Source organism: Heterodontus francisci, chromosome 15 (genome assembly GCF_036365525.1).
Source record: "Heterodontus francisci isolate sHetFra1 chromosome 15, sHetFra1.hap1, whole genome shotgun sequence".
NCBI classification, from domain to species: Eukaryota; Metazoa; Chordata; class Chondrichthyes; order Heterodontiformes; family Heterodontidae; genus Heterodontus; species Heterodontus francisci.
In genome coordinates, this window is record NC_090385.1 from 18,074,926 (window position 1) to 18,101,221 (window position 26,296).

Below are 26,296 nucleotides of genomic sequence, written 5' to 3' on the forward strand. Positions count from 1 at the left end.
AAGGGATAATAAGTTTTGAATTTTCAGTAAATTAAAATCTAAAGTATTTAGAAAATAGCAGTTAAGTAAAAGCATTTCAGTTAACCTCCCTATAAATTAAAGTGATGTCAGCGCAAGAGAAGCAGCTCATTGGTGAGTAGCTCATGAGTGTTTATTTAGTTAAATTGTAAGTTTAATAGTCTAATAAATAGAGGCATGGCAGGGCACCTCAGTGCTGTGTTGTGAACTTTCAGTTTTATGTGGGAACTCTAGGACACTACTTCTGTCCTGGGCAACCACATGTTTAGGAAGTGATGTCAGTTGCAGCAGCTAGAACTCTGTGTCTTGCAGCTTGAGCAGCAGCTGGCATCACTTTGATACAACCGTGAGGCTGAGAGTTTCATGGATAACATGTTTATAGATGTGGTCAGACCACAGCTTAAGGGTATGCTGGCAGAGAGGGAATAGGTGACCACCAGGCAGTCAAGGAGGACTAAGCAGGTAGCGCAGCAATCCCCCAAGTCCATCTCACTCTCCAACCAGTACTCAGTTCTGAATACTGGTGAGAGTGATGGTTCCTCTGGGGAGTGCAGCCAGAGCCAAGTCCATGGCACCAAGCCTGGCTCAGCTATACTGGGGGGGCAGGAGGAAGATTGGGAAAACAATAGTGAAAGGGCACACGATAATTAAGGGAATAGATAGGCATTTCTACAACCGCAGGCATGAATCCATAATGGTTGCCTCCCTGGTGGCAGGGTCATGGATGTCACTGAGTGGCTGCAGAACATTCTGAGGGGAGAGGGTGAACCGTCAGTGGTTGTGATCCATATTGGTACCAACGACATAGGTAGAGAGAGGAATGAGGGCCGGCAAGCAGATTTTAGGGAGCTAGGAAAGAAACGAGCAGGCAGGACCTCAAAGGACTGGATTACTCCCAGTACCACATGCAAGTGAGTATAGAAATAGAAGGATGCAGCAGATGAAGGTATGGCTGGTCAGATGGTGCAGGAGGGACAGCATTAGATTCCTGGGATATTGGGATTGGCTTGGGGTAGATGGGACTGGCACAGACCGAATAGGTTGCAACTGAACAGAGCCAGGACCAATGTCCTTGCAAGGCAGTTTTCTAGTACTATTGGGGAGGGGTTAAACTAACTTGGCAGGATTGTGGGAACCAGGAGACAATATTAGAGAGGAAAAACAAGGTACAAAAAGAAGTGGGGGAGACAGACAGCACTAGAGTGGAAAATAGGTGGGGTCAGAGGGAGAGGGAATGTAAGAAGGTCTAAATTAAGTTTCTTCTTCTTTGGCCTCCTTGTCTCGAGAGACAATGGGTAAGCGCCTGGAGGTGGTCAGTGGTTTAAATTAAGTTTACTGTGCATGTATGTGAACGTACAGAGTATGGTAAATAAGGTTCGTGAACTGCAGATGCAGATAGCCATGTGGGAATATGATGTCGTGGTAATAATGGAGACCTGGCTCAACAAAGGGCGGGACTGCGTACTAAATATTCCTGGATACAAGGTATTCAAGAAAGAAAGGAGCGGTGGTAGCACTATTGACTAAGGAGAACATTATAGTGCTGGAGAGAGGATGTTCCAGAAGGGTCAAGGACAGAATCTATTTGGTTACAGCTAAGAAACCATAGAGGTACCATTACATTGCTGGGTGTATTCAATAGGCCACCAACTAGTGGGAAAGATACAGAGGAACAAATTTCCAAGGAAATTACAGAGAGGTGTAAAAAGTATAGAGTAGTTATAATGGGGGAATTTAACTATCCTAATATAGACTGGGATATTAATAGAAGTGGGCTACTGAGAATAAAATGGAGAGATGACATAATATCATACCTAGGAACCACATGGGCAAGAACAGCAAGGGATAGAGAGAAATGGAAAAGGCATGAGAAGGGTTACATCCTACAGTGGATGAACACAGCCTGAATGATAAATGATGATGAGCAATGGTGTAAAGGGCAGAGAGGGGAAAAAGTTTCTGAAGTGTGTTCAGGAGAATTTTGTACATTAGTACGTTTCCAGTCCAATGAAGAAAAAGGCATTGCTGGATCTGGTTTTGGGGAATGAGGTGGGCCAAATGAATCAAATATCAGTAGGGGAACATTTAGAGGACAGTGATCATAGTATCATAAGGTTTAGTTTGGCTATGGAAAATTACAAAGAGCAATCCAGAGTAAAAATAACTGGGGGAAGGCCAACTTCAATGGGGTGAGAACAGATCTGGCTCAGGTAAATTAGAATCAAAGATTGGCAGGCAAAACTGCAACGGAACAGTGGGGTGCCTTCAAAGAGGAGATAGTATGGATACAGTTGAAGTACATTCTCATGAGGGGGAAGGGTAGGAACAAATAAAGCCAGAGCTACCTGGACAACAAAAAAGATATAGAGAGGGATGTGAAGCAGAACATGGGTGCATATGACAGATGTCAGGTGGATAATACAATTGAGAATCAGACTGAATATAAAAAGTTCAGAGGGAAAGGGAAGAAAGAAATAAGGGAAGCAGAGATAGAGTGAGAAAAGACTGGCAGCCAACATAAAAGGGAATCCAGAAGTCTTCTACAGGCGTATAAATAGTAAAAGGATGGTTAAAGGAGGAGTGGGGCCAACTAGGGATCAAAAAGGGGAGGCGGAAGGCACGGCTGACATACTGAATGAGTACTTTGAATATGTCTTTACAAAGGAAGAAGGTGCTGCCCAACTCATAGTGAACGAGAAGGTAGCTGAGATACTGGATGGACTAATAATTGATAAAGAGGAGATATTAGAAAGGCGGGCTGGACTTAAGGTTGAGAAGTCCCCAGACCAGATGAAATGCATCCAGGGTACTGAGGGAAGTGAGGGTGGAAATTGTGGAGGCACTGGCCATATTCTTCCAATCCTCCTTCGATATGGGGTGGTGCCAGTGCACTTGGGAATTGCAAAATGTTACACCCTTGTTCAACAAAAGGTATAAGGATAAGCCCAGCAACTATGGGCCAGTCCATTTAACCTCGGTATTGGGAAAGCTTTTTGAAAGAATAATTCAGGACCAAATTAACAGTCACTTGGACAAATGTAGATTAATTAAGGAAAGCCAGCACGGATTTGTTAATGGCAAATCATGTTTAACTAAATTAATTGAGTTTTTCGATGACGTAATAGAGAGGGTTGATGGTAATGCAGTTGATGTGTGTACATTGACTTCCGAAAAGCGTTTGTTAAAGTGCCCCATAACAGACTTTTCAGCAAAGGGAACTAAAAGGACAGTGGCAACATGGATACAAAGTTGGCTGCATGACGGGAAACAGATGGTATTGGTGAACAGTTGTTTCTCAGACTGGAGAAAGGTATATAGTGGGCTTCTCCAGGGGTCAGTGTCTTTTCTTGATCTATATTAATAACCTAGACTTGGGTGTGCAGATTGTTGACGGAAACAGAGCTTCATCTCACTTCAAAATGTAAAATTCCTGCATTTATCATTTTAATATGAATATTTTTGGATGGACTAATGTATTGAAAATTTGAAATGGATTTCAGCCAGTTGCATTTCCAGGAAAGGTTATAGTTTTAGTGGCTTGGCTAATGAATAGTCAGCCTTCGAACTCTGGTAAACCAAATTATGCATCCTTTGAAGGAGAATGGATTTCTTTTTTTATTGATTCCAATAAGGCAAAGATGCCATGAAATATAAACCGATAGATGTCATGATCTCAAATAGTCAATTCATCAGAAATAAAGTTTTGTTCTGCAGGGTGCAGATCAGGTATTTTGAATTGCAAATCAATCAGAATGTAGAGTCTGTCCCTGAGCTAAGTCAATGGAATAGAAAATCAGGTGCAGTGTAAAACAAGCTGGCAATTTACTATGAGACTGTTCAACTTCACTGGAAAAAAACTATTTCACCCTTTTAGTTCATCTGTTTGGCAAGATGGGTTTAAATATGTCCTCCATGGTTGAGTACCTGCTAAAAATCACTATCTGGGATCAGAAATTAAGTCTCCTTACTGGGGCAACATACTGCAGGGATGAAGGTCCCCATGGAACGGCACCTCAGAATGAATCAGTACCTAAAAGGCAGAAAAATAGCAGCAACAAAAAAGCCCAGTACGATGACAAGATTAATCACATTCTCAGTGCACTCAATGATTTCATCAGACTTCTGCAGAAGAGTTTCCACAGCTCCTAGCTTGAAAACTAATAGATCCTGAAAGGTAGACCGCTGGAATTTTTGAGCCTGGCCTTATAGATAGAAGTGGTAAAAGAACTTATTAGCTGATTGAATTCCAGAAAGGATGATGGTGATTTATAACTCAACTCTACAGGAGCTTCTATTAAATGCTGAACTGCTAGAGATTCCAAGCAACAATCTCAAATAAAGAGTTAGAAATCTTGTCTGAAACCATTCATGGAGGAGTCATATTCCTTGACATTGCACAGTAAATTGTTCAGATAGGTTCTTGGATTAGCTGCACCACTATCACATAATGTGAAATAAAGCAGCTGACTGAAGGGGGGGGGGGGGGGTGGTGTTGGGGGAGGGGGAAGGGCTGCGGAGCAGCAGAGGAAGCCTGGTAGAAAAGATCCTTTACTTTTTAAGTGTTGTTACCGACACTGTTTCTAAACAAATACATTATCAAAGTAGAGAAGGAGGTCATTCAGCTTGTTGTATCTTTAAAAGAAATCTAAAATGAATCCTCCTGCCCTGCTCTCTTTCCACATCCCAATATCTAATTCTGCTTCAAACATTTATCCACCTTTCCCTTAAAAGATGAGATTGTTTCTTATCTCAATTTGCTTGAGACAAAGCATTCTATTCTCCAGCAATTCTGAGAGTAAAGAATTTGTACTTAAAACTCTATCCTCAGTGAGGAATTTAAAATTGATGGCTCTTTAGCAGTGACAAACTGGAAGCAGTCACTACAAAAATCTTTCACAATTTTATACACCTCTATTAAATCTCCTCTTAGCTTTCTTTGTAACACTATTTGCCTATAATTTAATTAACTCATTCAAAAAGTTTGAAAATTACCAGCTGGCAACATGATGGGGTTTCTGAAAGCAAAACCCATGTCAGCAGTTACAGTCCCTTCAACACCATTATTTGATGTCTCTCGCAGGCTTTATAAAAAAGATTTTGCACAATAAAAGCAAAAAGCAATTAGCTCATGGTAAAATCTGCTGAAAATCTGTAAAAGTCTCTTTCCCCTTGACAATTACAATTCTCAGACACCACGTAGAATTAGTTGGAACACTTTAGGCAAAAGCAATATCCACAGACCTGGAAAATAGAGTATTTTCTGAAACCAGGGCAATGCCATATTATAGGGGTTTGTTATTTTCAAAATTGAAGTTTTTTTAAAATTGCTGCTGAAAGGGAAAAGGTTGAAGAGTGGGGTGTTCAAAATAAGCAACAACAACTTTCATTCATGTAGAGGCCTTTAACGTAGCAGGACATCTGCTGGCGCTTCACAGAAGCATAGTCAGACAAAGTAAATTCACAGTGAGCCAAAGGAGACATTAGGACAGGTGACCAAAAGCTTGCTCAAGAAGTGGGTTTCAAATAGCGTCTAAAAGAGAGAGAGATGGAGAGAAGGAGAGATTTAAGATGGGAATTCCAGAGTTCATGGCCTAGACAGCAAAACATTTTCCAGGTTTATTCAGTGTAATTATTGCTGATGTAATTTTAGCACTTCCTAATATTGTTATAGTTTTGTTTCGAAACAACAGAATTAGAAGCATGTCAAACAGAATAACATTAGTTTCAGTTAGAAGCAGTTTGTTTTAAAATTAAATTGCTCTAATTGAAACAATCTATGGAACACTGGCACTTAATTTGTGCAACTTTGTTGGTGTAAATGGTTTTGGGAAAGTCAGCAAACAATCTTCACTGGCTTCTTGTCCCCCATTAGGAACCTCAATCTCACTTTTAAATCCTACCTCAGCAGCCTCCTCCAGCTATACACACACCGTGCTTCTCAGTCACTAGATACAGATCAGTCTCCACTCCACCCTCCCAACCCACTCTGGAACCTTTTCCCCAAAATCACTTCATCCTACCATGTCCTTAAATTCTCCTTAAAACCATTTATCCTCAATCATACCTTTGTTTCGTTCCAAATTATAACTTTTCCACCCTGTATTCTTTACATGATAAACACTGTAGAGGTGTAAGCCTCAAAAATAATTCATTAAAACAAATAAAAACAGAAAATGCTGGAAATACTCAACAGGTCAGGCAGCACCTGTGAAGAGAGAAACAGAGTTTACGTTTCAGGTCTGTGACCTTTCATCAGAACTGGGAAAAGTTAGAAATGTAAAAGGCTTTGAGCAATGTGAAAGGAGGAAGGGGGAAGAAGAACAAAAGGGAAGGTTTGTGATAGGGTGGAGAGCAGGAGAGATAAAAGAGAAAAGGGACAAGTAAAGAAACAAAAGATGTGTCTAGAGGAGATGTGAATGGCAGGGTTGTCCCATTACCACTCCCTTTGGGCTTGCACCATGAAACATTATGTCATTTAATCTTTCCTGCCCTCCACCCTTTCATAGACTTTCCCTTTTATTATTCTTCCCACCCTCCCCCTTGCTCAAAACTGATTACATTTCTAACTTTTTTCAGTTCTGATGAAAAATCACAGACCTGAAACGGTAAATCTCTCTCTCTCGCCACAGATGCTGCCAAACTTGCTGAGCATTTCCAGTATTTCCCCAGACTAGTTAAGGACCCCAGATTTCTTTCCCTAAAGGACATTAGTGAACCAGATGAGTTTTCACGACAATCGATGATAGACTAAGTAATGGTGCCATGAAGCTAACATTCAATTCCAATTTTTTTTTCTTAGTTGAATTTAAATTCCGCCAGCTGCCAGGGTGGGATTTGAACCCTTGTCCCCAGGGCATTAGCCTGGGCCTCTGGAATACTAGTTCAGTAACATTACCACTACGCCATCATCTCCTCTCTTTTATGCAAACAACAGCCAGAATTTTGTAGGCCCTTTGGCAATGGGCTTGGAGGTGGAAAGCTGGCAGAATGGCGCTGAAAGGCATTGGGGAGATGCCCAATGTCTTCCCGCCACCATGCTATTTTTTCAGTAGAGAAAATTGGCAGATTGGTTGCCTGTATCAGGGGGACCTCCTTAATGGGCACTCCATAGCCCAGAGTGGTCCCCTGTTGGCAATGGACATCCTCGCAGCAATAGCACGGCATCGCTCAGCGACGCCCCGCCCCCCACCCCAAATTCACTGGGGCCTGTCTGTCTGGCCCCAGCCTCGCACAACCCCACATTTCTTTCCACAAAGGCACCTGGCCATTGAGGCACCTCTCCCTGGTGTTGCAGCCTCAGCAATGGCCACTGCTAGTGCCATAGAGTCATAAAGCACAGAAACAGGCCCTTCGGCCCATCGTGTCTGTGCCGGCCATCAAGCACTGACCTATTCTAATCCCATTTTCCAGCACTTGGCCCGTAGCCTCGTATGCTATGGCATTTCAAGTACTTCTTAAATGTTGTAATGGTTCCTGCCTCTACCACCTCTTCAGGCAGTGCGTTCCAGATTCCAACCACCCCCTAGCTGAAATTTTTTTTCCTCAAATCCCCTCTAAACCTCCTGCCCCTTACCTTAAATCTATGCCCCCTGGTTATTGACCCCTCCACTAAGGGAAAAAGTTTCTTCCTATCTAATCTATCAATGCCCCTCATAATTTTGTATACCTCAATCATGTCCCCCCTCAGCCTTCTCCGCTCCAAGGAAAACAAGCCTAGCCTATCCAGTCTCTCTTCATAGCTGAAATGCTCCAGCCGAGGCAACATCCTGGTGAATCTCCTCTGCACCCTCTCCAGTGCAATCACATCCTTCCAATAGTGTGGTGCCCAGACTGTACACAGTACTCCAGCTATGGCCTAACTAAAGTTTTATACAGCTCCATCATAACCTCCCTGCTCTTATATTCTATGCCTCGGCTAATAAAGGCAAGTATCCTATATACCTTCCTAACCACTGTATCTACCTGTGCTGCTGTCTTCAGTGATCTATGGACAAGTACACAAGATCCCTCTGACCCTCTGTACTTCCTAGGATCCTATCATCCATTGTATATTCCCTTGCCTTGTTAGTCCTCCCAAAATGCATCACCTCACACTTCTCAGGATTAAATTCCATTTGCCACTGCTCCGCCCATCTTACCAGCCCATCTATATCGTCCTGTAATCTAAGGCTTTCCTTCTCACTATTTACAACACGACCAATTTTCGTGTCATCCGCAAACTTACTGATCATATCTCCTATGTTCACGTCTAAATCATTAATGTACACTACAAACAGCAAGGCTCCCAGCACCGATCCCTGCAGTACACCACTGGTCACAGGCTTCCACTCGCAGAGACAACCCTCGACCATCGCCCTCTGCCTCCTGCCACTAGGCCAATTTTGGATCCAATTTGCCAAATTGCCCTGGATCCCATGGATTCTTACCTTCTTAACCAAGCTCCCATGCGGGACCTTATCAAAAGCCTTACTGAAGTCCATGTAGACTACATCACCTGCTTTACCCTCATCTACACATCTCATCACCGCCTCGAAAAATTCAATCAAGTTAGTTAGACACGATCTCCCCCTGACAAAGCCATGCTGACTACCCCTGATTAATCCATGCCTCTCCAAGTGGAGATTAATCCTGTCCCTCAGAATTTTTTCCAATAGTTTCCCAACCACCGATGTTAGACTCACCAGCCTGTAATTACCTAGTTTATCCCTGCTACCCTTCTTGATTAATGGTACCACATTTGCTGTCTTCCAGTCCTCTGGCACCTCTCCTGTGGCCAGAGAGGATTTGAAAATTTGTGTCAGAGCCCCTGCTATCTCCTCCCTTGCCTCACATAACAGCCTGGGAGACGTCTCATCTGGGCCTGGGGATTTATCCTCTTTTAAGACCGCTAAAACAGCTAATACTTCCTCCCTTTCAATACCAATATGTTCAAGTATATCACAATCCCCCTCCCTGATCTCTACACCAACATCGTCCTTCTCCATAGTGAACACAGATGAAAAGTAATCATTTAAAACCTCACCTATATCCTCCGGCTCCACACACAGATTGCCACTTTGGTCCCTAATGGGCAGTGACGGCACTGCTGAGACTGCTGGCCTCTGATTGGCCTGGAGGCTCTTGGGGGACAGGCCACTGTCTTCAATTGGATGTCGGCCCTGGCAGCAGTCACTTAATTACCCACCGCTGGCAATATGCCTCCCTTGGTCCTGCAGCTAGCCAAAGCGGGGTTGCTTCCCGCTTTCAGCTCTGCGGCGGGACCTCTGTCACTTCCACAAAATTGAGCCTAGTATTTCAATTCCATGGTCAATCTATGGAATGTACTCCCAGGAAGACGTTGGCAGCAGTTACTCTTTATTCATTAAAATGTATATTAGATAAATTTCTTTCAGAATATAACATGCTGCCACACAGTATATGAGTAATTTGAGGCATGAGATGTGGGATGTGTAGCAGGCTTGGGAGGATCAGGTGTCTTTGGAACTATGGTTCTCAAAGCTCTCCATCACGAGGTTTCCTGCTGTCATGTCTGGGTCTGTTGCAGAATAATTGATAGGAATCAATCTCTATGATTAATCAACATCATTATTATATCAGGTAACTAGCAGTATGGTAGAAATTAGATAGACCTTGGTCTTTTTTCATCCAGCAATTGCTATGTTCCTATTGCAAGTTCTGTACAATTCTCAACAAGTTTGTGAATAACCCAATTTAAAAGGTAGTGTTAGCAGTTGGATCAACAGAGGGGGCTCAACAGTTGTCTTGCTACCACCCCATGCCTGCTCAGTGGAAAACTCGCCCACTATTCATGGGTGGTTTAAGACAGGTAACAGCCAGGTCCAAAGTAAGCTAAACAGATCACTGGTGGCAGGCCTGAGATTGTTATTTGATTTTGCATTCTTGAGCATTCAGGATTACCTGAATTGCCTCCATGCTTCTTTGCCAAAGTCCTCAGCTCCATAAGTTATGCCGGTGTCTCCCCCTACCCCCCTCCTCGTTAAGGTATTGCTACAGGCATGCTCAGTGGCTGCCCTCCCCTATTTTCCACCCTCTTAAAACAGTAAGCTACAAGTCAATGCATGGATCATGTGAGCAGCTTGCTAACTACCTTGAAATGAGGCCTGGTGATCAAAATGGATCAGCATTCTGACATCGGGCATGTGCAGTGATTGCTCCACCCACGTGATGTACACTAAAAGGCCAAAATTGGGGCCAGCGTGTGCACAGAGATGGCCTCTGATAAAGAAACAGAACTCAAACATTCGGTTATTCAGTTTACTGAACAAAAAGCAGCATGTACACAATACACATTTACAGATATTACACAAAGATTATTTCACAAAAGAAAAAAAAACAAAACGTCAATCTCAGTTTGGTCCAACAATAAGCAATTGCTATTCTACACAAAATGATTGCACTTCTTCCTCTCAGGCCTGCTGAGAGTTCCTACTTTGCTCTCTCTCTTCCTTGATCAGCACACAAACCTGTGCTGCTAAAGGCTTAGAAATCTTTGGGTTTGAAATACTTAACACATCATACTTGTTTATATAACCACTCAGGTGTAGCATAATATAAAAAGCACATCCTCCCCTCCACACCCCCACCCCACCCTCCTTTCTCTCTCTCCTCCCATAGCAGTTTAAGTTTTGGTGAAACTTTATAGAGAGAGAGAACATTCATAAAATTATTTTAGTAACAATTTATTAAAGGATTACTAATTATTTAGATTGCTTGCCATCATATATGTGGATTTTTTTCTGGTGCTGTAGGAGAGTAAATCCAGGTGGCTTGTCAAATGGTTCAACACAATAATTTAAAATGGTAAATTAAATTCACAGGGAAAATGAAGCTTCAATGTAACAGCAACAATATCCCAGACTGAAATAATGTCTGCAAAATTGGCTAATTTAGGACAGATAACAAAATGAAAGAATAGTCAAAGTCAACACTGCTACTCGAGTCAGCATCCCAAAGTTCAAGACACCTGATACTAGTGTACAGAAACAATTTTACAATGCCATAAAATGATAAACATTTCGGTCAGCAATTGACAATTCTGCTCAAAATATATACGGATAATTTTCAACTACAAAACTTTGGCAGTAACCTGGTGGAGCAATTCTTTCTCCCACAATGGTAGAAGCCGCCCACTTTTTCATCCCATTGAAATCCATCAGCTGAAAATCAGGCAAGTTCTACAAGAGGTGGACTATTGTCGATTAGGTTACTGTGCAGGTGACTGAAGCTGAATATGACCCTGATAGTGTTTGTATGCTGTAACAGCAGTACTGCCTGCGACACACCCGTGAAGTAATAAATCAGAAGGGAAAACATAAAGTGAGAGACTTGGGATCCTAATTATCCAATTCATAAAATAGTTTTTTGGTGATCAACCATTATAGGCAAAAAATACAAACAGGCTCTCCAAATACATGCCTTGACATGCACTCAGAACCAGCTTTGAAACCAGCAGGATTGAAGTTTTAACATGATATGAAACTGCGGTGAACACTACTCTGCAATTGCCACAACTGTGGTATCTTCTTGTGATCGCTCTAAACTCCAAACCAACTTCATAAATGCAAGTCAGTCAACTGATAATCTCCGTTTAGATTGCCTTAGAAGGAATATGTTACTAGATTAATACAGTGGCATATCTTATAAAATTTAACCAAATTGGATTAATACAAATTAAATATAGCTTTCCTTAAATTTTTTTTTTTTTTAGAGATACAGCACTGAAACAGGCCCTTCGGCCCACCGAGTCTGTGCCGACCATCAACCACCCATTTATACTAATCCTACACTAATCCCATATTCCTACCACATCCCCACCTGTCCATATATTTCCCTACCACCTACCTATACTAGGGGCAATTTATAATGGCCAATTTACCTACCAACCTGCAAGTCTTTTGGCTTGTGGGAGGAAACCGGAGCACCCGGAGAAAACCCACGCAGACACAGGGAGAACTTGCAAACTCCACACAGGCAGTACCCAGAATTGAACCCGGGTCGCTGGAGCTGTGAGGCTGTGGTGCTAACCACTGCGCCACTGTGCCGCCCTAAATTCACTACACAGCTTTAAAAAGCTCAAGAAAATGGATGTTGTAGTTTGAGAGACTGTAGCTGCAAGCTTAAGAAAACAGAGTACAAGTCACGTTAAAGGGCATTATCTACATGATATGGAATTTGATTTTTCTTTTCCATTCACACTGCAATTGAGAATCATAAGACTGATGGGGCAAATATTTTGCAAAGTTAACTTCTGTCTTGAACTGAAATTAGCACTAGTGAGTGAGTCACTCAAGATTATTTGACAATTATCTACAACAGTTAACTTCAATATTTAAACAAGAAATTGATCCATCTCTTGAAGCTCAGTTTAGGATGTGAAATAAAAGCAGCAAAAAAAAAGCCATGACCTCACTAAATGGCAGAGCAGGCCAAGGAGCCATATGGCCTACTGTTGCTCCTATTTCTTATGTTCTTAAAATACAGTACACAAATTTCATATAATGTAGACATACAAAATTACAAGAAGACACTTATAAACTGGTCTTGATCTTTGATGCATTGCTAAAGGGACTCAACACTTTACTCATTCTGCAGCATCAATAATACCATCTCCATAAAGCTCAATAAGCTACAGTACATTCTTGACTACCCTAAACAATCAGAGCACGTGTAAATATCTCAAACCCCTAATACTACCATCTTTACTGATGATGTTTTAAAACAGCCATACCCAATTATTTTGTTTACAGATCTAAGCAAGCTTCAGTCTTCATTGAAAGAACACATACCCATTAGAACTAGGAGAGAGCATCGTAGGCACTGATATATTACAGCAGTCTCTTGCATTGCATCCAACACCTAACCAGGGCCAAACGTCCTTTGACAAGGGCAGGTGTTAATTTAATAGGTATTTAGGCTATTCAAAAAGCATGACTGCTTTTCACTGGGTTTAAACTGGCTAAACAGCCAATGGCATTAGGTAATGCATTTTAATATATTACAACAAATTTCTGTTCATGCATTAAAATATTACATTTAATTTCTACACAACACATATTATTGCACTCCATGTCTTTGTTAGGAATAAGATCAAGAACAATGCAATGCATCGGGCACACGGACCGAATATATTCTAATCCCTGGAGATGCAAGTAGTATTCTTAATACTCTTTCCAACAGATTTTTGTTAAAATTCTATTTAGGGAGGTTATTACACACAGGGGTGGTTGCAAACATGTAGAAATTATGAGTCAGATCTATAATATTTGAAATGTTTTCCTTCTGAAAGAGGGGAAGTATTCAAACAATGTCCTGAAGCTGTCAGGCTGTGATGAATAGACCTGAATATGTTTTCGGTAAGGATCCAGCACATTAAAGAGGATCACACCGAATCAATATTCAAGAAATGAAAATCTGCTTCTGTGTTTAACATAAAATTGCTGTCTTAGGGCTTTTTCCTAGATATATGTAAGCACAGAATGTCAACTAAAGCTGTAAAGTGATTGCATGGATTATGTGATGATAAATAAAGAATACAGAAATTTGCTTCCAATTGACTATAGTAAACAGATATATTTCACCTTGGGGGAAGGAGGGTGGAGGAATCTTTCTAGTTCCTCTGGTCTGAAAAATCCAAATTGCTTCTCCCAACTGTCGCTGTAGTAGACTATTAATGTAATTTGAGAGTACAAAAATGTTGTCCCAATCACTGTGCTGACCTTTCACCTATTTTGCTGCAGGTAAATAAAGATAGTTTACTCCCCTTACTTCAAAGTAGCTCAGTTCTAATTGTCAGATCATTCAAATTTTAACATTAAATTCCTAATTTGTAATGTTATTTATATTATAATTCAGATTACTGGATCAATTTTTTTTTAATTAAAAAAAACTTGGAATTATCAGGAGTACACATTATATTACAATGTGAATTCAGCACACTGTATTTCAACATCAGCATGTTGTTCATGTGGGAATAAAATACCAGTAACTTCCATTTCTTCTTCCTCGGTGTAACCTTAGTGAAAACTGTAGGCACTGTAACCTAAAAAAAAAAGCCCCACAGCAAGTAGAGACTGACTTGATAGATTAAATTTTACATATTTGGCAGCAGACTTCCATGTGCCATATCAAGTCCCATTTATACAAGAGCTAGTGCATGTGTAACATAAATGTACCATATCCAGACAGTACTATTTCATTCACAAGTCCATTATCCTCTCAAGACAATCTTAATCTGGCATGTCGATGTTGAGCTTTTGAGGAGGGACAAAATACTTCCCAGGGCTCTGGGTGATCACCACTCCAGTCTTTTTATGGAACATAGGGGCTATTTTAGCAGGTTCTGGTACAGGCATTTCCTCAGACTCCTCGCTGTCATCATGGTGGAGTTCATATGAAATGTTTCCATATTCCCTCAAGAAAGGAAAGATCTCCAGAAGGAACTGACAGAAGTCTTTGCGGATCCCAAACCACCCTACAAAAGAGCAATAAGAGGCCATGAGAAGTAAATCATTTTGGTTTCAAAAATCCTTCTCATCACTGGACAGCTAACAGCTCTATTGAGAGTCAGGTCCATTACATTAATACAGTTGATTTGGTCAACTCAAGGCTTGGGTTTACAGTACAATTTTTTTTTTAAAGAGTAGAAAACGTAGACAGTTTTTAAGTGTCTAAGTCCAACAATTCAAGTGGATGAATTGTGGGCTCACAAAGTTGAGGTTTTGAGCGCCAACCCTTGTTCAACGTGGCTTCATCAGAATTCAACTGAGTCAGTATATGAAAAAAGCAGCATCCAACACAAGGCATTCTTCTCAAAGGAAAAGAGCTCATTCCTGACTTGCCCAGTTGAATTAATCTCTTCACCCCAACCCCACCGCACTTTCCCCCACCATGAGACAGCTATAACATGGTGTGTGTTCAGTTTACCTACATAACCTCAAAACCGGAATCAGATCAGGGAAATAATCTATTACGGAGAGCTGAATTTGGAAGTTTTCAACTCGCACATGGTGATGTTGGAACAATCAATGGTATTACTAGTAATAAAAGCTGTTAAAATGCCTGAAGAAACTTTTCTGCTACATCAACCCTGAACTACAAAAATAAAACACTCAACCCAAACAACAATTGAAAACAAATTCAACTTCACTCACCCTTACATCGCCCCAGTCTCTATTCCATTTATAGATTTTAAGACTCTATTAGTTAGGAAACAAGCAAAATTATTCTACCAATTCTAATCTCCCTGCACCCCCCACCCCCCCTCCCACCATTTCCTTCTGAATTTAAAACCACTGGAGGCAAATTTCAACCTAATCCACCCATGGAAAACCAACCGGATTGGGTGCAACGCTGGTTTTGTACCCCCGGGTTTATTCTCAATTGAAGTCAATGAGGTAAGACTGGGCAGGTGCAAAACCATGTTCCACCTGATCCCAGGGGATTCCTGCCTGACAAGTTAGCTTAAAATTACCCTAATTCTGGCTCTCTGTTCTGAAATCAGAAGTTGGAGAAACCATTAGAAAAATTGGGCTCTGAAAGCCACTTCCAAAAGGTTGTGTTCTTTTTAGCCAATCCAACTGCAAAGGTGTAACAATCAATCTGGTCATATCATAGATAGAACCAGGTCAAACTCCAATATGCAAAATATACCTCAGAACAGGATCAGCTACCAACAGACAAATTCTCTCAGGTGGTCCTAATAGCTTCAATAGGAGCTAATTAGGATATGAATAGCGAAGCAAAAAGCAGCAATATCAAGAATAAAATTGAAGCTGTACTTTATTAAATAACTAGCTCTCAAACCAAGGTGCTTCGTATACAGACACTCATGAAATATAATGAATATTGCTAGTACAAAACAAGATTTAATCAGGATATAGCTATTACCATTGAAAGAATTTACTGTCCATAAGAAATGCACATTCAGGTCTCCTTACAGTAATGAGCCACTTTCTATTGTGACAATATATATCGAAATGACATACAGTAAAATTCTAACACACACTATAGATACTTACAGTGATTACCCCCTTTCTGTCCAAAGGTTGTTGCCATTAATGTTATCAGAGAAAGCCATAGAGGGATGAAAATTGGAATATATGAAAAATTATTATGACCATCCAGTTTGTGAACCAAAAGAATCTGGGGAGAAAAAGGAAAATCTTTCATCAGGGCCTGTAGGAAGAGACTGCACACTCCATGCTGGGCAAACAGAAACCCTGCATGTAGGGGTAATATCTCAGTAGTCTGATTTGGAGAGTCTTATGATGGTTTACATGCTTGTCAAATGCCTGGCTGATGAAAAACACTTCGGAATCCAAGTCTCAACTAACACTTAAACTGCTCCTAGAATATAAATTAGCCAGGGTGATTGAGGAAGGAACGCCTGTTGTGATATTAGAGGCAACAGTCAGAAGGATGTCACCCCAGAGCAGTTTCTCTTTATGATCACTACAAAGTAACAACAGAGATCAGGGGTGGGGGAAGGGACAAATCATATGGCCAAACTCAGCCAGGATATATGGGAGGAAGAGATTTGAACTGAGGCTTCATGACACAAGTGCCTTGTCACTGTGGCTTTCAGATTGCTACTGACCATTTCGCTTTTAAGCATGACTTGTAAAAACACAATACTTGTCAAACGCTTTTGTGCTGGATTAATCAAGCAAACTGCCAAAGTGAAATTTAACCCTGAAAATTCCCTAAATGAATGAAATTATCCACTAAGTATCAATATATCTTCAGCAATGAAAATCAGATCAACTGATCAATTTAACTGCTTTAGTAACTGAAGAACGCACTGGCCCCATTACCAGAACCAAGTTGCATACCTCAAAGGTCAAAAGCGGAACAACAATGGTCATCCAACTGATAGCCATTGTAACGTGGGTGCGTCTTTGTTCGGCTATCACATCCATAGACCGCAAGAAAAGTACTGACCACACAATGTAGTAGAGCACCACTAGGCAGAGAAATGACATCAGGATCCACAAAGGAACACAGACCACCTACAAAGAATCAGAAAAATCTGGATGAAGGAATTACACTGGCTATAAAACTAGATTTCCTGCATTCACACATTTGCTCAGTAGTTTGTGATACCTGTGATGATGTTTGGTTATTCGACGCCTGTTAAACAATTTCAAGACATAACAATAGTAACGCTTATATTGTAATACCATGCAGAGAACATCACAAACAGCTCAACTTGCTTCATGGACCTTGTAAGCTGCTTACTACAGATTGTGCTTGGGTGTTTGCTTCTTCATAAGCAGCTAACCGATTTATCTGCATGGCTTTTAACACCCTGCAGAATAAAGCTTTGCTAACCTAACACAATGTTAAAAGAGATGTAGAGCCTCCTGATGCAGCTTGCTAAAATGCGTTCCTATGCCAGTGAGTGAAATGTGTGCGAGTCTATGAACAGCCAGCTGTCACTATACTCACTGGAACAGGTGGGTGTTTCAACAAGCAGGTTATATCCATGTTAAGAGACTCTTCAATACAGTACAAAGGTACTAGCAATGCACTGTAGAAGTGAAGCTTGCAATCAGAATCAATTTTGACCATTAAAAGGGATTAGAATATCCTTAAAACAGTGGCGCAGTGGTTAGCACCGCAGTCTCACAGCTCCAGCGACCCGGGTTCAATTCTGGGTACTGCCTGTGTGGAGTTTGCAAGTTCGCCCTGTGTCTGCGTGGGTTTCCTCCGGGTGCTCCGGTTTCCTCCCACATGCCAACGACTTGCAGGTTGATAGGTAAATTGGCCATTATTAATTGCCCATAGTATAGGTAGGTGGTAGGGAAATATAGGGACAGGTGGGGATGTGGTAGGAATATGGAATTAGTGTAGAATTAGTAAAAATGGGTGGTTGATGGTCGGCACAGACTCGGTGGGCCGAAGGGCCTGTTTCAGTGCTGTATCACTAAACTAAACTAAACTAGAACAGGACGAGGCCATTCAGCCCCTCAAGCCTGCTCCACCATTCAATTAGATCATGGCTGAGCTATACCTCAATTTCATTTATCTGCCTCAGGTAAGTATCAAGGGATATGGAGCTATCAAAAATCTATAGATCTCAGTATCGAAAGTTTTTAATTGTCCGAGCAACCACAGCCTTTGGGGGGGGGGGGGGGGTAAAATTCCAAATTTAAATTACTTTGTGTGGAAAAAGTACTTCCCGATTTCCCTCAGCTTAGCTCTAACTGTAATATTCTTCCCCCTTGTTCTTGATTCTCCCACCAAAAGAAAAATAAAAGAATAATTACCAGCCAAGGCCACTTGATGATTTCATCCAATCTTAGTGCAATGAATATGAACTGAAGAATGTTCACAGAACACAGGATTTCTAACTGGTAACCAGAGGAAAAAATGGAAATTAACAAAACTATAAAGATTCTGCTACTCGAGGTGTTCATCAAACATTTTAATATGGTTAAAAGTGTGTACAATACAATATAATGTATCTGTATTATCAGCAATAAGATAAAGCTTTAAATTGAAAATAGCTTAATTCATTACATCAGATGCCAGATTTTGTTTATAGTAATAGATGTTAGATAGCCAAAAAGTTCTAATTCCATTGATCAGGTTTCAGTTTAAAAGTTATTCTGATCACCTCATTTTTATATGAGCATTCTGCAGCAAGGCACAATGCACATAATCTGTGTATCATCTTTTAACAACAACTCGCATTTATATAGCACCTTTAAATGTAGTAAAAATCCCAAGGTGCTTCTCAGGAGTGATTATCAAACAATATTTGACACCGAGCCACATAAGGAGATACCAGCCCAGGTGACCAAAAGCTTGGTCAAAGTGGTAGGTTTTAAGGAGCTAACACACTAAATACAGAATTAACAAAGATCTTTAAGCAAGTGTATCCTACCTCCAGAGACCGATCATGTCGAAACCCCCACACACAGGCAGCTACTGACACTGGAGACACAAAGAACAGTGGCATGAAGACGAGCAGCCAGAAGTGGGTGCCTCGTTCAATCCGGTCACACACCAGAACTTCAAACATTAACAACAATAGGTGGATTCCCACTGCTATCAGCATTGCTTTAAATTCCACACAGGTTTCTCCTTCAGCCCTGTATTAAAATAGAATTAAGCAACACGAACAAAGAATAAATTAGGAAGCATTTCCCGTTTCACACGAGGTTGTCAGCAAACTTATTAATATAATCAAATTAAGAGAGATTAAATCAAAGATAGCATTGGGAGTCAGAGTGTATTTTTTACTTTAAGGGCAGGGAATTGGGGCTAATTGGATAGCTCGTTCAAAGAGTTGGCATAGGTACAATGGAACAAATGGCTTCTTTCTGTGCTGTGTCATTCAATAATTAACAACTTGCATTTATATAGCAACCTTAGCAATATAAAGCATCCCAGGTGCTTCATGGGACTATCAAACAAAATTTGATGAACCTTCTAATGATGTTTCTTGGCACAAATGTACATTTTAAATTTTGAATTCAGGTGATAAGTAGCAAATTACTTTGTTACTGTGTGGTAGAACTTTCATTGTATACCAAGATATTAAAATATTTAACATACTTCAATCATATGATAATGAGAGCTTGGAAGTAAAACTATTTCCAAAATTTAGCATGACATGCGTGGTTAGTTAGTTTAGCTGCTTGCTTTCTACTGAATTTAGCCACAGAGTCTGTTTTTCTGTGTTTGAAATCTTTTCCACATTATTCCGCTCCGCAGGCTTGGGGCTTGAGCTCTACTATATCTGCAGAACATACATCATCTTATTTCCTGACAAACAGGCTCAAACAAGTAGTAGATCAGAACACTGAACACACCAATATCAGTCTGAAGCATTACAATCCCCTGACTGTCACCTGCTCAATCGTAGGGGTGAGGGAGGGAGGAGGGACATATAAACAGGAAGTAGTGGCATGCTTTATGATTGACAGCAAGAATGGCCATTCTTAAGGACATTCCAGAGCTTTAAACACATCCCGATTTTCTAACTGGACAAACCAGAAATAATTATCCAACGTACTGGAAATCTCATCCGGGAGTGGGGGGAGTGGGTGGGGGGAGTGGGTGAGCCATTTTCTCTCTGAGCATTTGCCATCAGACCTCTCAGCGCCTAATTACTGCAAAAGAGATAAACTCGTAAGCTCTGTTGTACACTGGACTAACACGCGAGTAGGTGTAGGTGTGCGTGTAATTAAAAGTGGGTGATATTTGCATTTAACAATATAAACAAATCATGAATATACTGTTAAAAAATTGAATCATCAGAGAATGAGTTTAGTGACCTTGAATTAAGTACAGCCTGTACGCAAAAAATTTCTCATATCTTTCTTTTACTCTTTCCACTTCAATTTTCAATCCAGCAACTGTGCAACAATTAAATCTGCTCTGGGGAAAAAACAGAGAAGTGGACTAACTGGACAGCTTTTTCAAGGAGCCAACACAAGCGTAATTGGCCAAAAGGCCTGATATGCTGCAAGATTCTTTGAATCTACAATTAGAGAAGAGGAATAACTCGCGGCACAGAGCTCAGTGGGAAAGCACACAGTTCTGTCACGTCTAAGATCCATGTTCAAATCCAGTGACGATTGCTGAGTTTCTTCTCTCTGTCAGCTGTTAAGATCCCAAGTGAGGAGTTTCTGGGTAAATCTCCACACAATTCCTAGACAGCACAGGTTAAATAGTACAAACCTGCCCACAGTTTGACACAAACCCTCAGAGACCAGGACAGTAGCTTGTGCAAGAAAACAGGAAAGGTTCACTCTGGTGCAACATGGGCTAAAGCAGTGCTCAACCACAGGAGAAGGAGCCTTACTCTGCATCTGCCCATACTCTGCCTGACCTGCCAGAGCTCAATACCGGCACTGGGAGAGCAAAGCAGGACAAAAGGTCCCATTCATCTCTTTGCTGAAACGCAAAATCACAAAGACAAAAAAAACACCTATACAAAAGCAATATACTGTGGATGCTGGAAATGTGAAATAAAAACGGGAAATGCTGGAAATACTCAGCAGGTCTGACAGCATCTGTGGAGAGAGTTCTGATGAGGGAGTTCAGATGATAGGTCATTGACCTGATACGTTAAAACTGTTTTTCTCTCTCTCTCTCTGCGTTTCTTATCAAATGGCAGAGCAGGCTCAAGGGGCTGAACGACCTACTCCTGCTCCTAATTCATATGTATGGTATTATACTTTCATCCAGAGCAGCAAAGATAAACTCACTATGGGTTCTTTGACCCCTGAAATATGATGGTATTTCTCCAACACTGCTTCCTACAATGACAAATTTAACACAAATCATAGCTGCTTGAAGGCTTTCAGCTCTAGTGAATGCCTCCCCCTATACTAGGCATTTTTCGAATTAAACCTTCAATCACTTTAGTAAATTTTGGGTACACTCGGTGTAACATCACGTCTGCAGTTACTCCTCACCTGTACTGCGGATTCCGTGCCCACACTCCGGTTCCCACTGAGGCTCCTATGATCACCAAGAGTTTCCATAGCCAGACGGGAGTAAAGACTGCCCAATAACTCCACTGGATAATTCCATCCAGGCGCAGAGAAAGCAAAACAGAGAACAGTAGCAGGCAGGCATAGATCAGGAATTTGCTGCAAGAGAGAGAGAGAGAGAAACAACAACACAGACCTTGGTTATACACCTGTTGTTACTGGTTTGGAAGACACCAAAGATAGTGTAGAGTTCTAACTCACCTGTACTGCCAGCAAGTAAATAAACATTGCATAACGGATAACAATTGCACATATTGTTTAATAAGGATATTTATGAAACTCTGAGTCACGATTTCATCCAACCCTCTCTACATATAGGAGATGCAGATAAGGTTAGATGCAGTAGGGTAGGAGGAAGCTCATGTGGCACATAAACACCAGCAAGGACCAGTTGGGCCAAATGGCCTTGTTTGGGCTATAAATGCCATGTAATATTTTAATAGAACAAGATTCTAGCTATGTATTTGGATGTCTTCTGATTTTATCAGTGGTGGGTAAAATACCGACAGCATCCTCAGATCACTAAGCACCCTTCATAAAAGGTTCATGAGTGCAGTCCTGGCAGTCACTGAGCTGAAGTGGAGTTCATGTCACACTAGGTATTAATTCCACACCTAGTAGATAGCTTCTACTCAAGTCCAACAGTACTAGGCTGCACAAATAGGAACATCCTCCTGTTTATTCTCAGTACATATACAGAATTAAAATGCCCACCACTCTTCTCTTTGCCCTTGTAACATAGTGCTTGGTAGTGACTATCAGAGGCAAGAGGCAGGAGGAACACCAAAGTTGCTAATCAATAGCTGAACATCTTTTGAAGGAATATCAATTCATATCCAAAGATTTAATTGCAACTGATGTCTGTAAAACTGAAGCAATATGCATGAAGGGCATCATTTCCTCATCTGGTATTAAGGAAGCAGTTCTTTTGAATTGAACCATCTGGTCTTTCCAGCCCCAGGGATCTATTTGTCATCATCATCAATAATGCTTAAGCCACAGCACCCTCTAGCTACATAAACCCTTTATTCATAACGGTCACCATAACAAACAATTTATATTTTGCCCATTTCTGGTATTTTTGATAATGATTAGCATCAGAGTCTTCCTTAAAACATTCATGCATCTGCATAAACTAATGACAGGTCTGAGAATTTAAACTGCAAAAGGATTAAATAGCAGCATCAGTAACTACCAGAAGACAAAGTTTGACAGGAGACAACAGCCATTGATAAATACATCCATTTGCGGTATGGATGTATACCTCTGCATAATAACTCATAATAAGTATGTCCCCAAAGTCTCACAGGAACAAATCTTCAGGCTGATGAAGTCAACCGATTAACGATCTCCAACTGGCTCTCTTAATTTGATCTGAACAAACCCACCAATTTCTGTAATTTCCTAAAACTAACTTTTACCAGCATCTCAAATTCAGACAATATCTCAACATTCAGAATATGATCAATTATGCCCAGGGAAGACGGCATAACTTCAGAGTCTGGTCCCATTGTAAAGGTGCAAAACCCTTCAGAGAAACACCTTGTACATTTGTGTATTATTTTAGTGTGGTGTCTACCTGAGTTTAAAAAGCACCAACACTGTCTGAAGTACTTCTTGGATACTTTATACAAGCATAAGATTTGTAAACATGCTCGAGTCTGTGGACACTCTTGGATACACTTTCAAAACATTCAAACATCAACCAGACAAGCCTGGACTTCTGTACCTGTGTATACGTTCCCTCAGTGGCAGCGTGCAATTCACAGCCGCAGGCAGCCTGCAACACACTGATGGTCTTGCCAGGTGCAAACTGCTCTCTGTAGCTATTGCTCTCAGATTGCTAGCACAGAATATTAAGACAGCCAGTGTAGCAGCTTGATCGCTTCTCAAAAAGTCTAAAAGCCTAGCCTTTTGGAGGAATGTTCTGACAGTGCATGCCTGCACTGTCGAATTATCTTTATTCTCAGACCCAAGACACATAGGTTCTTGCAAGTCACCTAAACTTGTAAATCATCTTGTCTGCCTGCCACTGGCAAGCATTAATTACAAGAATGTCACCTGAACTTTCCTCAGAAAACAATCAAACAGACCAAGAAAATACTGCAGAGTCTACATGTACTTTTGTTACCAAATCTCACCAAATAAAAAGAGTTCCATATCACATCAAAAGCCTCCTTACAGGACTAGGGGTTACTGGAACTTGCACAGCACCATGATGCACCTGAATTACTCTGCTTATACGCCCACTGAATTGATATTGGGAAGCACGAGAGATAGCAATGTACACACTTCTCCACACAACCAAAAGTAAAAGACTGCGGATGCTGGAAATCTGAAATTAAAAACAAAAGGCGCTAGAAAGACACAGCAGGTCAGGTAGGATCTGTGGACATTTCTCCATGCCTGGTGTCAGTTCCATTCCACTGGCAGGGGGGCAAGAACTGAAGTGAAAGGAGTCTTGATAATGCAATTGTTTTTCCACCTGTTGCAGCAGCTCCACTGTCCACCCAGCAAACCAGCTCAGAACTCAGGAAATCCTTCCTAGGCAGGAGGGCTTTAATTAGGGTTCCTGAGATTATAATCCATTTAGTGTCAGCCATGGCTCACTTAGGATCACAGGAAATAGGGGCAGAAGGCCATTTGGTCCCATCGAGCCTGCTCCACCAAACAGATCATGTTTGATCATCTACCCCTATGCCATTTTTTCCCCACCATCCCCATAACCCTTGATGTCATTAGTATCTAGAAATCTATCGACTTCGGTCTTGAACATGCTCAATGATTGAGCTTCCACAGCCAAATCCACTTAGCACTTTCGCTCGAGTCAGAAACGACTCAGAATTTAGTGAGATTTGGGAATAAAAATAGGTGCAGACTGTGCAGTATCTTTTTGGTATGTTTGGTTGTCACGTGAACTTGCAAAAAAAGTTCTTTTAATTAATGTACTCCAGTGAACAGTGGCAAGTAGACAAGATGATTTACAAGTTTAGGCAACTTGGACCCTACTGCAAGGGTTCAAGATCCATTCCAGGATTTGAGCACAAGTGTAGGCTGACACTCCAGTACAGTACTGAGACATTAAACCGAGGCCCTGTAAGGGATGTAAAAGATCCTATGGCATTATTTTGAAGAAGAGCAGGGGCGATATCGCTGGTGTCCTGGCCAATATTTATCACTCAATCAACATCACATTACTGTTTCTGGGATCTTGCAGTGTTCAAATTGGCTGCCATGCTTCCGACATTACAACAGTGGCTACGCTTCAAAAGTACTTCATTGGCTGTAAAGTGCTTTGGCATGTCCGGTGATCATGAAAGGCGCTATAGAAATGCAAGTCTTTCTTTTTATTACCTCTCAGCAACTATTGAAAAATTGCATTAGCACATACTGCACAATATGAATTGGATTAAGAAACATCAATGTGTATTTCTTGTAAACTGCTCTTAATTAAAAGAGTGTTATTGAAATATTGGTGTGCATACAGTTCCTGATGCAGAAACTGCAATAGAAACTTGGCTGAAAGGCTTAGACACCAGGATAAAGTGTGCAGCATTATCAGCTTTTGTAAAACAGTTTTACTTTTACTTTTATTAAGTGGTCAGACATTTCCAGTCAGTGGATTCTTCTAAATCTGCTTCCTCGGTGGATTAAATGTCTGGGGCAGCAGGAAATCAACAGACATCACTGACTGGAGAGCCTGCAGCAATGCCTAGGCTGCTAGACTAACCCAGCTCCGAGGCTTCTGTGGTGCACATTAGGCCTTCCTTTCTTTACCGTCCTTCCCCAACGCCGGCCTCTGATCCTCCCTTCCTTTCCCCAACAACCTTGAACGGAATGAAAGCCTGGCCTTTACCTGGGGTTAAAGTCCTGGAAGAGCCCACGGAGATTCATTGCTATGCAATGCCCAGAACAGATCGCTAGTAACCAGCTGCAATTCCTCTCTGCTCTCCCTGACTCCAATTCCCCTGGAGACGGTGTCACCAATAGACCCGCCCCCCCTCTCTGCAATAGGTAGCAATCAAACTACCCCGCCTCATCCAACAGTGCCCATCAGTGGGGTGCAAAACAAACCTTTGCACAAAACAGGAATTAAACATAGGGGCATTGCAGAATAGGTTGCATAATCCACTGCAGCTATTAAACATTGCACATTACATAATTCAATTATTATTCTTTACAATGTTATATGTTGTCCACAGGCAATGTGCATGGAGGGACAATGATTTCATGATTTTTGATGGCTGAAAGCATCTGTCATTGCTGGGAAGCGAGTATGCAGAAGAGGCTGGATTCTTAAGGGTACTGAAAATTTTTGCAGCCAACTGGAAAATTCCACAGTTAACTGAGTACGGTGAAAATTTGTCACTATGTATGATCTACACATTGCATGTCAACTCAAATCCCTCCATGGCCTCGCTACTCCCCTTCTCTGTGACCACCTCCAGCCCTACAATCCTCCACAATCTCTGCACTCCTTCAATCCTGGCCTCTTGTGCATCTCTGATTTTCATTGCTTCTCCATTGGCAGCCAATGGCTTCAGCTGCCCAGGCCCTAAACTCTGGAATTCGCTCCCTAAGCTGCTCTGAATTTCTACCTCTCTCTCCTCCTTTAAAACCTACCTCTTAGATCACCTACCCTAATATCTCCTTATGTGGCTGGTCTCAAATTTTGTGCGATAATGCTCCTGTGAAGCCTTGGAGCATTTTAGTTCATTGAAAGTGCAATATAAATGCAAGATGTTGCTGCA

At 41.3% G+C, this 26,296-nt stretch overlaps 1 protein-coding gene across 1 annotated transcript; it reads right to left on the minus strand.

Moving 5' to 3' along the window:
* Positions 1-10,279: 10,279 nt before the first annotated feature.
* On the minus strand, positions 10,280-25,520 carry tmem185 (transmembrane protein 185). Its single transcript, XM_068047171.1, has 7 exons — positions 25,402-25,520; positions 21,468-21,644; positions 18,926-19,133; positions 18,306-18,389; positions 16,869-17,045; positions 16,056-16,179; positions 10,280-14,509 (listed from the first exon to the last, which is right to left on the minus strand). Exons 1-7 carry the CDS (start codon positions 25,437-25,439, stop codon positions 14,265-14,267), a joined length of 1,053 nt encoding a protein of 350 aa, XP_067903272.1. The 5' UTR covers positions 25,440-25,520; the 3' UTR covers positions 10,280-14,264.
* Positions 25,521-26,296: the final 776 nt, after the last annotated feature.